We start from the raw sequence: 12,068 nt of genomic DNA on the forward strand, positions 1-12,068 counted from the left end.
CTCGTCGCCAAATGCATAACTCGATTGAGATAGCTAAGGCCGACCCTGAGAACTATTAAACGATAACTTTTTTATTCACCAATTGGATCCAATCGCCATTTATATAAACGATAAAGAAAACAAATCTGAAATAATATTTATGATAAAGTGTCCAGATTTTTATTATAACTAGGCGGATTGTTACAAAAAGTCTTCGTAAATCAGATTCCAGACCCTTTATACATTTGCTTGACTTGCCTTTGGTTTTGATTTTTTCATGTTTTATTTTTTTAAATTTCTAGAACGCGACCAAAATAGAATTAATGTCTTCCCACCAGATTCAATTTTTTCATTTAGGCTATTCAACAGTTGATTTAAGAGTCTTTAAATCTATAATTGAATATTAAAATGACTATGACTGATCTCAAAATATAGAGAAAAATATTAAAGTTTATTCAAAGGTTTCATTAACTACAATTACAAGAAAAATGATTTTTGTGGCTTACACAAAATCTACATTACATGAAATATTTTTTGACAATTACAAGAACATTTTTCATTCTTAAAAAGAAATAGAAAAAAAGCATAGCATATTAAACTATTCAAATATCTCATTCTAAATTTTTTAAAGCTATCGATTTGAAAACACTTAAGAACCACAAAAATAGATAATTTATAAATACAAAATTATATTTAGTTTCTTTCAATGAATCGAAATTTCAATGGTCGATTTGGATTCGATAAGATTTTTGTTCCTGCTGTTATGTCACCATAATTGTATTGAATATTGAACTCTTTAATTATCTGCAATTAACAATTATTTTAATTTTATTACTGGAAACATAAAAAGGCTGTTGTCAAAGTCGTGGCTAACAATTTTACCACCTACAAACATTTATTCCGGCTGTGCAAGTTTCGAAGGGGGCAAATTTCCACCTAACCTCTATCCAGAAAAGTATTACTCTTGAAAAGGCGCTAGATATTGGGATTCAAAATTAGTTTTTTTTAATATTCGGTTGGATGATGATTTAGTTTTTCGATAGAATATTATTCCAAAGAAAGGATTACCAACCGAAAAATTAGGTTTTTTTGCAAATTATCATTTAAACAAAATTATCGTTTAGCAAAAAGATTTGCAAATAGTATGAAAAAAACATGGAATAATAATACCTTGGCTGTCATCATGCTAAGTTGCAACATCGCTAATTTTTGTCCCAAACATGATTTAGGTCCAAAACCAAATGGAATACTGGCCAACGATTGTGTACCACTATCAGTATCGTCAATCCAACGTTCTGGATCATATTTAGTTGGATTTTCAAAATTTTCATCACGTAGACTTGCTAAATGTGTTGCCATTAATACAAATGTATCTTTAGGGATTCGGTAATTGTGAATAATTACATCTTGTTGTAGTATTCGACTCAAAACTGGCATCGGTGGTTTTAATCTTAAAAAATGGGAAGAAATTTGATAAACTTGCATTGAAACATTTTAAATTATAATAATCACCTCAAACTTTCTTTTATACAAGCTTGCAAGTATGGTAGTTTTTCGTAAGAGTTTATTTCGTATAAGTTTGCATTTCTTATTTCGTTATACAATTTCTTTTGCACTTTTGGATTACGTGCTAGATGGTACAACAAGAATGCCATAGCATGCGATGTCTGAAAACGTCAAATTTTTGTCAGTACAAAAACTCATTTACAATCTCAAGAAAATCGAAAATTATCTTACAGTATTTACTCCGATAATCATTAAATCAACCAATACGGTTAAAATATCTTCAGATTGAAGTTGTTCTTTTACTAATAATGCTTCAACTAATGAATTTGGACCAATTGATAATTTAGAATCTTTATCTTCAATAGCTAATTGAATTGATCCAATATATTTATTGACAATACTGTAAAAAAACCAATTGATCAAGTTTATAGATAGTGCTTGGGACAGCACTCTGTTAAATGATCAATACATATTTGAATCTTCGTCAATAGCTTCCTTTTGGCGACCAAACTTTCTACTACTTTTTACGAAAGTACTACATTTTCAAATGATCATGATAACGTCATATTTAAATTATCGGTCTGAATAATAGCAGCAGGGAATCTGGACACCACTTGATAACATTAATAATTATTAAACAAAATATTTTGCCCGATAAAAATACTGCATCGATGAGCTTGTCTACCACGTCAAACATGTCGCCGTATTTAAGTATTTTTGCTTTTCAAATCCTATATAGATCACTTTTGCTGAATTGTTTAATGAATATTGATGTTATCAAGTAGTCAGTGTTCGAAAAATTTCCTGCTGCATTTTTTCAGATCGATAGCTTTAGTATAACGTAAACTCACCTAAGGAAGCCACTCACGAAGTTTCATGTTTCATCAATTGATCATTTTACAAAAAGGGTAATGTCTCACAGACTAAGACTAAAATTTGTAAATTATAATTTTAAATGTGAAATTTACTTGTCAATAGTATCGAGCTGTTTGAGCAATAATTTCCAATCTCGAGTTACAAAAAATTTCCACAGCTTTAATCCTCCCTCACATTTATGAATAGCCGCTGTAGCATCCTTGAGTGCGTTAAATAATGCCATTGCTTCAGATGTTGGTCGAAGACCGTCAGCATCCAAAAATCCAAGTTCTTTATTAAACGAAACTAAACGAGAAATAAATTATTAACATACTACAGTTAAAAGTTTCTTGGGTAACTATTTCGGGAGACGCTCTCTAAATCTAATTATTCAATTCCCCTTCTATGATATAACATCTGCTAATCATACCTATCCCTATATCCAATTGACGGACAGTAGTTTGCATTAAGTCCTCCGATATAAATATGCTATGTTCGTTTGTGTATTATGGACTTAAAAATTCTGCATTGATTGAGCTCGAATTTTACACAATATATAACCTGCTTCTAGGATAGTTTTTATCTATATTTAGCCCCCAGAGGGTGGAAAAGTGGGGGGTGGAAGTGAGGATGAAATTCTGTATGGAAAACCTATGGAAAATTACAAAATATTTTATTCAAAAAAAAAAGTGATGCTAAAATATGATTGGCAAATTGTTTTTGAGATTTTGTCAGAAAAATAGTTTTAACAAATTGTATATTAATTTCAAAAAATTACCAAGGTCCTGACTAATACGATTTTATCGAGATATGTATATTCACCTATTGTTAAACAATCCATGCTCCACTTATAAATTTCAGAATGAAATTCAGCAGGGGTTTCTTCTTGTTGATTTCGAATTCTTTTAATTATTTTAACAAAACGATCACAAGATGATTGTAAATTTTGGAAGTGTATATCAAGCATACTTTCTAATGGAGTTTGAAGTTTACTTCTTAATTGTATCCATTCGGGACCATGCCTAATATGAAAATTTGAATAAATTATTTCATATTTCGAATAATTTTATCGAAATTTCTTACATAATATAAGGTCCAGCTTGTTTATATTGACGATGTTGCAATCTGTATTTTTCAATACAATCAAGACTTGATCGAATAGGGTATGGCCCTTCATTCTTAAAAACGGCATGCACATGTTCTGGTCTACTTAATATAACAATATTGCCACCTAGAGGTGCCTCTAATCGTACTACAGGACCATATTCATCAAATAACCATTTTATAAATCTTGAATCAGCGCCTCCAACTAACTGAGATCCTGAATTGATCATATTTATAGTCAATATTTTAACTATTCAAATTTAATCGTAAATTTCGAAACAAAATTGGAAAATAACTGTTATTTAACAATTTCAAGCTGGCGGCGTAGCTAAAGAAAATCTGCATATTCGAGACTAAATGTTTCATCATGAAAAATTATTCGCGAGTTTTGTGCCAGCCAAAGAGATGGGGCTTCATTAATTTTAGATTTATTATTTTTCCTTCTAATATCTATTTGTGGATATTGCGCTTTTTAGTTAATAGTATACAGTATCCAAAAGTAAGTTCTCTACAAGATCGTGCTCTATGAATTCGATAGCTTCGGAACACTGGCCAATGGCCAATGTGATTGATGGCTCAGACCAATGGGTAAGTGTAAAGAGGCAAAAATTTTTCTATGGCAACGTTTTTGTTACAAATAAACATATGTATTTGAATTTTTTTTTTTTTTGCTTACCAGTACTTAATATATATTGTATTGTGGTTGCAGTTACATGCGTACTTAAACTTGGAATGTACCGTAGAATATTAGCAACATTTTTAAGAACTCTCGGTCCAGGTACTTCATCAAAATTTTGAATTAATTTGAGTGAACTATCTGTCTGAGTAGCAGCATCAACTTCCTTTACCCTAATTTCATTTAGTGAAGGAGTTTTTATTTGAATTGTACTTTCGCCCAAAACAGTACCCACATCAGTGGAGTGTAATGAGGCAGTTGTAGCTGGTGGTACAGATTCTATAAAAAAATAATAATTCAAATGACAAATCAAATCCATATTTACTATATTCCTTACCAATTGATTTTATTTTAGTAGACGTTTCTTGATTTCGGATTTGCAAATAAAAAGGTAACCTTCTTAAGCGGAGTAAGGGTCTAACCATGTTTACTACTTCACGAACGAATTGCAACAAAAATTTTCGTATAAGCAAACTAAATATTTATACAAACCAATTCAAACATTCGTTACCAACAGTGACAGAAGATTTAAACAAATGACAAAGTTCAATATTTTATGATCAAGTAAATTGAATTTATTGTTATTTTTTAAAACAACTCATTGTTGTTAGTTACGAAAATGCATACCTACCTTTTATAACCCCCGACGCAAAACAGGGATGTTATAAATTTAACCGCTATGCGTGTTGGTGTGAGTGTCTGTGGCACCGTAGCTCCTAAACGCAAGATGATTTTTTTGTTTGTTTGAAAGGTCATTTAATGGAAAGTGTTCTTAGTGGTTCTTAGCTATGTTTCAGGAAAATCAGTTCAGTTTGGAAAAAGCTACAGTTTTTTAACAAACTGTCCGAAACAAAAGGTAACCACCTTTTAAAATGAAAAGTTATATTATTTGAATGGCAATAAACGCATTTTGAGCTCTGAGATATAACATTAGTCATAATCCCATCTGTTTTCCAGTCTTCTATAATCTGAGTTCGGCACCCTGAATAGAGACAGCTGTATGATGGTGATAAATGCATTCTGTTTTCTCCATTGAATGCCCCTTCTTTAACTAATAAATAAATCGTTTCATTTTCTCGTAGGCCGATGTGGGAGGAACACCGTATATAAAAGAACCAAAATAATTTTCATTAATAATTTTGTAGAGCTCAGACTTTATAAGGAATATTTATAATTGGAAATTGAAATGGATAGGATCGAAAGGAGGCTTTTCAAGTTAGATACTATTATTGCATCAGCTGTATGGGATTAAAGCACATATTCTAGGGCTTCTAACACAGCAACGCATTCGGCAGTAAAAATTAATATTTTTTTATTAAGTTTTTTGCGTAATACCTGTACGTGCTAGAAAGGTGCTCTAACCATCTAAGTGCTGATCTTAGATTCGTGAGTGTAGGTAGATGTAGTGATGTGGAATGTTAAAACACAAAATATGGAAAAAATAACGAAAAATAATATATTAATATTTTATTTTGTACTTTATTTTTATCAAAGGCATAAATACAAATTGTTATAATTGTAAAAAAATATTTAGAATAGCTATACACGAACACTCTTTCTCACAAGAAAGAGCGGCAGTAAAGCACACTTACTCTCATTTTTCAATTTTCGGTCATGCGTAAATTCCTTTAGTGAGCCGTGATTTTTATAACTATTTTTAAATTCTTTTTTTTGTCAACTTGTAGGTTTCCGTTATATCTAAAAGATATTCCTACAAGATAAACGCGTGGGATTCTTGTAGAATAGTGTTGTAAATTTGTACTTGCCGCATTTTTTCTTCTACGAAAGAGAGTTCGTGTAATCAGCTATTGTAGTTTTATTAAACTTTGAAGCTTAATAAAATCAACGACAGGAACTGTAATATTAGATATTTCGAAGTGAGTTATAACTCTATTCGCTTTCATTTTATAGTTTGTTTTAACCATTATTACTTGGATGAGATTTTCAAATTGGTAAAATTTTTAATAAATCTTAATTGACCTGATATTTCAGTAATGAAATTACTTATGTGAATATCTTTTTCAGTTTTTTTACCATCAAATATTAATAACATATGTATTCTTTGTTCAATATTTGCAATAGTATATGTATGATTATCCTATAACACAGTAGAAAAACTATTGAGTTTACCTTTACATAAATTTTCGATTATAGGATATTTAAAGATTACTACATATTAGTAATATACAGTGCGTTCATTTTAAAAGTATCCACCCTAATAACTCTTGACATGATATGATTAATGTTTTTAGTAAAATTATGTCGATTTAGATATCGAGGGGGAAATTCAACACATAATTTGAAAGGACATAAAATTCTCTATTTAACGTCAAAGTTCGCAATTCTTCGTCAAAGTTAACGAAGATTTCGAAAACAGAATGTATTTTTGTATGGTAAATAATGATGACCATTTCGAACATGAGATAAAATAATTTCTCCGCAGTTTTTAACAAATAATAATTGATTTCATTCAGGAATGAAACCTAAAATTCACTAGATACCATTTCTGATCTTCCCTTTCGATATCTAAATCGACGTGTTTTCACTCAAAATAATAATTACATCAGGTCAAGTGTTATTAAGGACGGGTAGTTTTGATTGAAATGAACACACTGTATATTACTATAATATCAATTAAGTTTAAAAAAATTAACATTACCTCTGGATTATAAAGAAATGCATATTTATCAACATTTGATAAATCAGGACTCTTTTCAGTTATTATTTTTATAAAATTATCTATTAAGTACATTACGTTTTTCTGAAACAACAAATCCACAATTATTCAATAATATTTTTACGTGAAAAAAATAAAAATAAAATTCATTAAATAAGTCGGAAGGAATCGCAAGTGTCAAAATAAAAACTAAAAGTGAAAAAAAAAATAAGTTTCTCAATTTCTCTTTTATGTTTACATTCAACTTAAAGGAGATATTGGGGTGCCAAAATCTGAAAATGGCTTTCAGCGCCCGTATTTGCCACCCGCAGTCAATGACTACATACAGTCAAAGTGAGCCATACAGAATGGAAACATAGTACTGGCATTATATGTATGGGGCTGGTACTAGTTCTTTTTTCAGCGAGCGTTTAATAAATTAACTGAGATCTTCAACTTACCTCAGCTGAAGTCAGTCATTAAAATTCCTTATAATAACTTTAACAAGAATTTATCTCTTTAAACTAAAAAAAAAAAAAACAAAAAACATAAAAGCAGGTAATACTCACAGTTGGATAACATACAATTACTGAAAATGCGTTATTTTTGTCTGTATCATTCTCCGTTTCGTAACCTCGATTATCGTATAATAGGCAAATTAATGTAACATCATAGCGTCGATGAAAGGATAATAACCTAGCAATAAAATTTAAATAATTACATTTAAATTAAAAAATACTCTCTAGAATTAATTAGATGTTCATATAGGTTTATGTAAATAAATGCATAGACTAAATCAGGCCCGTGTGTAGGAATCACTCAAGGACGTAACCAAACGTTGGTTCATCATGTTATATCATAAAGTCAATAAAAAGAAGAAATTCTTTTCGAGTAAGAGAACATTTAAACTGAAAATGTGATATTCAGTCACTATCAATATCACAGTCACCTCCAAATCCCCTCTCCCGTGTGCACGAGCCTGGAATATCCAGATATAAAAAAATTTACCTTATTAAATAGAACTTAACTAACCATTATTAAAAATGTATTCAAGAATTACTCAGTATTGAGACTAAGTTCAGTTAGATTATCGTACTTACTTAGCATAGTAATCAACTTGTTGTTTAGAACATAATTGTCTCATTTCTTGTGTAGTAGTTTGTTGTGCCAAGGTATTATGGAAATAAAGACTGAATTTACTTAATGCTGAACATTTTAATTTGACTAGCCATTGAAATAATAACGGTTGTGGATTATTTTTTAGAAATGTTGTACCAAAACCTAGTTTCCAAGTCTGAAATAGTGAAGAGAATAATTTAATCGTCAAGGATTAAACTGATACAGAAGTGACATACTTCTCTATTTTGCAAACTATTTTCCCATACTAAAATTCTTGTATGCGCTCCATATAATTGTGTTACTGCAGGAATGAATTCCAATTTTTGTAATTTATCAAGTGCCTCCAACAAATGAGATAATATTTCGATTTCTAAACTAAAATTTTATATTTATGTTTTTTTCTCTTTTTAATTCTACATCAGAAATAAGGCATACTTATTTAAGAATTTTTGAAATTGCGCTACAAATGTAAAACACATATGTCGTGCTCAGACTTCTTTTTGTTTCCTAGTGTATACGTCGCAGCCAACTAAACGAAGCCGTTCAATGAGCAGTCTGAACCATATTCAGCCATTCAAATCAAAGAGCCAGGCGAATGACTTGGATAACGTTCAACTACTTGCTTATCTTAGCCGTTTTAATTTAGTTCAACTTTATACCCCCTGGCGCTGAAACCCACACACTGTCAATATGGCGACGACAAGCAACCATATTGTTAATGTTTCTCACAGTTTGATTGCGTTTACGGAAAAAAAAGTACAATGGAAGAATGTAGTGAAAAAAGTTGAAACTAAGAATGGTACTATTAAAAACTGATTTTCACGGCAAGAGTTGTAGTACTCAGGTACAAATTATGGTGACGAAAATTCAGAAAGTTGTAAACCTACTGTGATGTGATGATCATGTGTTAGATCAATAAAAGATGTGCTTGTTTTAATAACAAAGTCCTTTGCGGATCCAAATGCCATGGAAATTTAACTAGTTTAATTACTAACATGTTTACTTTATTATTGAGTTACGCTATTTGGTCTCATGATTACCAAATAACAATAAATTATATTTTAAATTACGTAAATAAACAATTTCTAATGTTGAATATTCATCTTTTTGTGAAATGATCACTCTATTGTATGAAAGGTCTAAGCATCAGCCAACCAGTTCATTAAATGTTATATCAAATGTTTTGGCTGAATATCATTCAGGCCGCTAGTTGAACGGCGCTATTTAGTAAAAAGGATAGACATATACACTATTTACAATAAGTATAAGTAGTACATTTAGTGTACTACACCGAAGCAAAAAGAATAAATTAATTATACACACAAAAAAACTTGTGAAAGCGATCATTAAATTACGGGCTAATCTTTGTGTGTTGGTTGCTCTTTTCGCCCAAAAGCATTCAATCATTAAAACGTAGAATAATTTCATATTTTTTAATTCCGATGGAAAACTTTTACTTACGTAACTACAGCCTTGATTGGAGTTAACGCTATATGAGTAAAACCTTGTTCATGTTTTTTTTGCATTAATTCAATTTGTGATAGGACATTTGTGTATTTAACATTTTTGCAGGATCCTAATTGAAACAGTTTTTCGTATCTAATTTTTTTAGTTAAAGAAATTAATTCGCTGAATAAGTTTGAATTTTTGAAAGGGAATGGAGTAACATAACAATTTTCTTAGAAATTTTTAGTGAAATTCCGATAAAGTACTAAAGTAGACGTTATGCTTCGCCTCTGACGTCGATAAAAGCGCATAGCTTCGTATAATTTTAGTAGAACCTACTACAATGAAGCATCTTTGCCTCCAGAATATGAGCTACACCCAAAGAAGACCTATCTAAATCTAAGTGCTTCAGATTGAAATATTGATAAAATTCTAAAAAAGGATACAAATCAATCAAGTCAATACGTGCTGTTAAAAACTCAGCAATGTAATAAGGTACTGGACGATCATCGCCATTGAAATTTTCATCAATTTCTTGACTTAACTTTGTAACATCTTCTAAACGTTTCATTTCTACTCGCAATCCATCATAAATGGCACGTAATGAATTCTATTAAAACAAATAACACAAATATTTGAGCTATACACTGCGTTTAGTTTACATCTTCGCATAGGCATCTCCCACGAGTATGACAGAGTACATCCGTTAAGCAATGCATCTAAGAAAGAGGTATTATAGATGTTATATGAAAGAAGTTGCAAAAGTGTCATGTTCGGTTCGCTTTATAAGCTGTGCGATGATTATTCTGTTGTGTGCTTGTAGAGAGTGGGGTTTTTTCGTTGAATGCAAGTATTATTAATTGATTTGATAATATGCAATCATTAATAGTACTCCCACTCTAGTCATATAACTCAACGCGTATCGAAAATGCATTCAACACGTGTCTATAATACCTCTTTCTTACATGCATTTCTTAATGCATGTATTCTGTCATACTCGTAAGAGATGTCTATGCGAAGTTGTAAACTAAACTATGTGTATATGATGAATCCATAGACATATTACACATAGACTGCGTGCGTTCACAAATTATTCTTTTATTACAATTCGATAAACTACTTAAAAAAGATAATGTTCTTGTTCATTTAAGTAAATGAAATGGATCTATTACCATAAGCAAGTTGTCTCTGTCTAATATTAGGCAAATTTTGCGAACAAATGCTCAGTCTAGATATTATACGTCTATGAATTAATGAGTTTTTATTTTAATATACTTCTTTTCTTAAAAATCCTTTATTTTTAGTAGTTAAACATCCCAATTCAATGTACGATTTTTCAGCTAATAACATTTGCGGTAAATGTGTCAATAACATGGCCCATGGTGTCAAGGGAATACTTTTACATGCTTCTTTTTCACGTTCCTAAAACAAATTTTTTTTTATATTATGCTTTTACGAAAAGTAAAATTATAATAATCAAGATATCTTTGTCAGATTTCCTTTATGAAACACTCATAATAATTTAGGCCACAATATTTTAAAAATTAATGTGCTTATGAAGTTTTCAAAAATGGGTTGAAATTTTGGTAAACAAAAAAATTGTTACTCGAATGGTTTTAGAAAAAATACTTAAAAAAGGTTCAATGAGATGATATTTGCTGCATGTTTTTATAAGAATTTTGTAAAATAATTACCAAATATTCTTTTGCTTTATCAAAGCATAGATGCGATAAATGAGAAAAAAATGTGTTCAAAAATTCATCTTCATGATCCATTTCTAAAAAATAAAAGAAACTTTATTAGAAATTTTAACAATAGAATTTCATATTTTGAAGCTTGCGTTGATTGAAGTCTTGTTAATTCCCGAAGAAACGTAGAAATCATAATAATAGGCTCGAATACAGGATATATGAACTATATAGTCTAATAAAATCGCAAAAATAGACTAGTTATGGAATCTATACTTCTGGAATCGACAAAAACGAAATATAAGCATCTGCCATAAAAATAGAAACATTCCTATCAGTGACGGTGGGCTTTCAAAACGGGATATAAGTACCCGAAGGCCTAAGTGCTACATGATCCAGTGTAACATTCTTTTCGTTATTTATTATTGAAGTCTTGTTAATTCCCGAAGAAACGTAGAAATCATAATAATAGGCTCGAATACAGGATATATGAACTATATAGTCTAATAAAATCGCAAAAATAGACTAGTTATGGAATCTATACTTCTGGAATCGACAAAAACGAAATATAAGCATCTGCCATAAAAATAGAAACGTGAACGTGAATGGACTTCAAAAAAGATCATTTTTAAGCCTTTAAAATACAAAGCATACGTAATTATTGAAAATCATACTTGAAATTATTTTCTAACTAATCAGAAATATTTATATTACGTATTTAATAAAAATATTGTTTAGATAAATGTTTTTCATTTTTAATAAAAATATTGACATAAAAAAATTAAAAGGTTATGTTGGAATGTTATGTTTTTAAGGACATGTGTACGGAACTGTCAAGAAAATAATTAGTGCTTGTCAAAAAATATCAAAACATGAAACCGTATTTTTATTTAAAAAAAAAAAAGGGAAATAATTATTGATTAATAAAATTTTTGAAAACATTTGAAAAAAATTAAAAAAGTATTTTATAAAAATTAAAGTTCAAAAATTCAAGAACACGTAATTTTGAATAAAAATGTGTATATATCTAAAATACCTT

At 29.9% G+C, this 12,068-nt stretch overlaps 2 protein-coding genes across 2 annotated transcripts; both read right to left on the reverse strand.

The window, feature by feature from the left end:
- Positions 1-594: 594 nt before the first annotated feature.
- LOC123292246 (cytochrome P450 302a1, mitochondrial-like) lies at positions 595-4,616 on the reverse strand. The gene is made up of 9 exons (XM_044872822.1): positions 4,458-4,616; positions 4,121-4,399; positions 3,424-3,661; positions 3,163-3,362; positions 2,454-2,646; positions 1,717-1,885; positions 1,492-1,646; positions 1,150-1,429; positions 595-783 (listed from the first exon to the last, which is right to left on the reverse strand). The coding sequence occupies exons 1-9, from the start codon at positions 4,543-4,545 to the stop codon at positions 673-675; spliced, it is 1,713 nt and encodes a 570-aa protein (XP_044728757.1). The 5' UTR covers positions 4,546-4,616; the 3' UTR covers positions 595-672.
- A 996-nt stretch (positions 4,617-5,612) lies between these two features.
- LOC123291643 (KICSTOR subunit 2-like) lies at positions 5,613-11,842 on the reverse strand. The gene is made up of 10 exons (XM_044871995.1): positions 11,704-11,842; positions 11,036-11,118; positions 10,617-10,763; positions 9,788-9,951; positions 9,357-9,494; positions 8,132-8,270; positions 7,877-8,070; positions 7,346-7,472; positions 6,780-6,881; positions 5,613-6,218 (listed from the first exon to the last, which is right to left on the reverse strand). The coding sequence occupies exons 2-10, from the start codon at positions 11,114-11,116 to the stop codon at positions 6,048-6,050; spliced, it is 1,263 nt and encodes a 420-aa protein (XP_044727930.1). The 5' UTR covers positions 11,117-11,118; positions 11,704-11,842; the 3' UTR covers positions 5,613-6,047.
- Positions 11,843-12,068: the final 226 nt, after the last annotated feature.

Source organism: Chrysoperla carnea, chromosome 2 (genome assembly GCF_905475395.1).
Source record: "Chrysoperla carnea chromosome 2, inChrCarn1.1, whole genome shotgun sequence".
NCBI lineage: Eukaryota > Metazoa > Arthropoda > Insecta > Neuroptera > Chrysopidae > Chrysoperla > Chrysoperla carnea.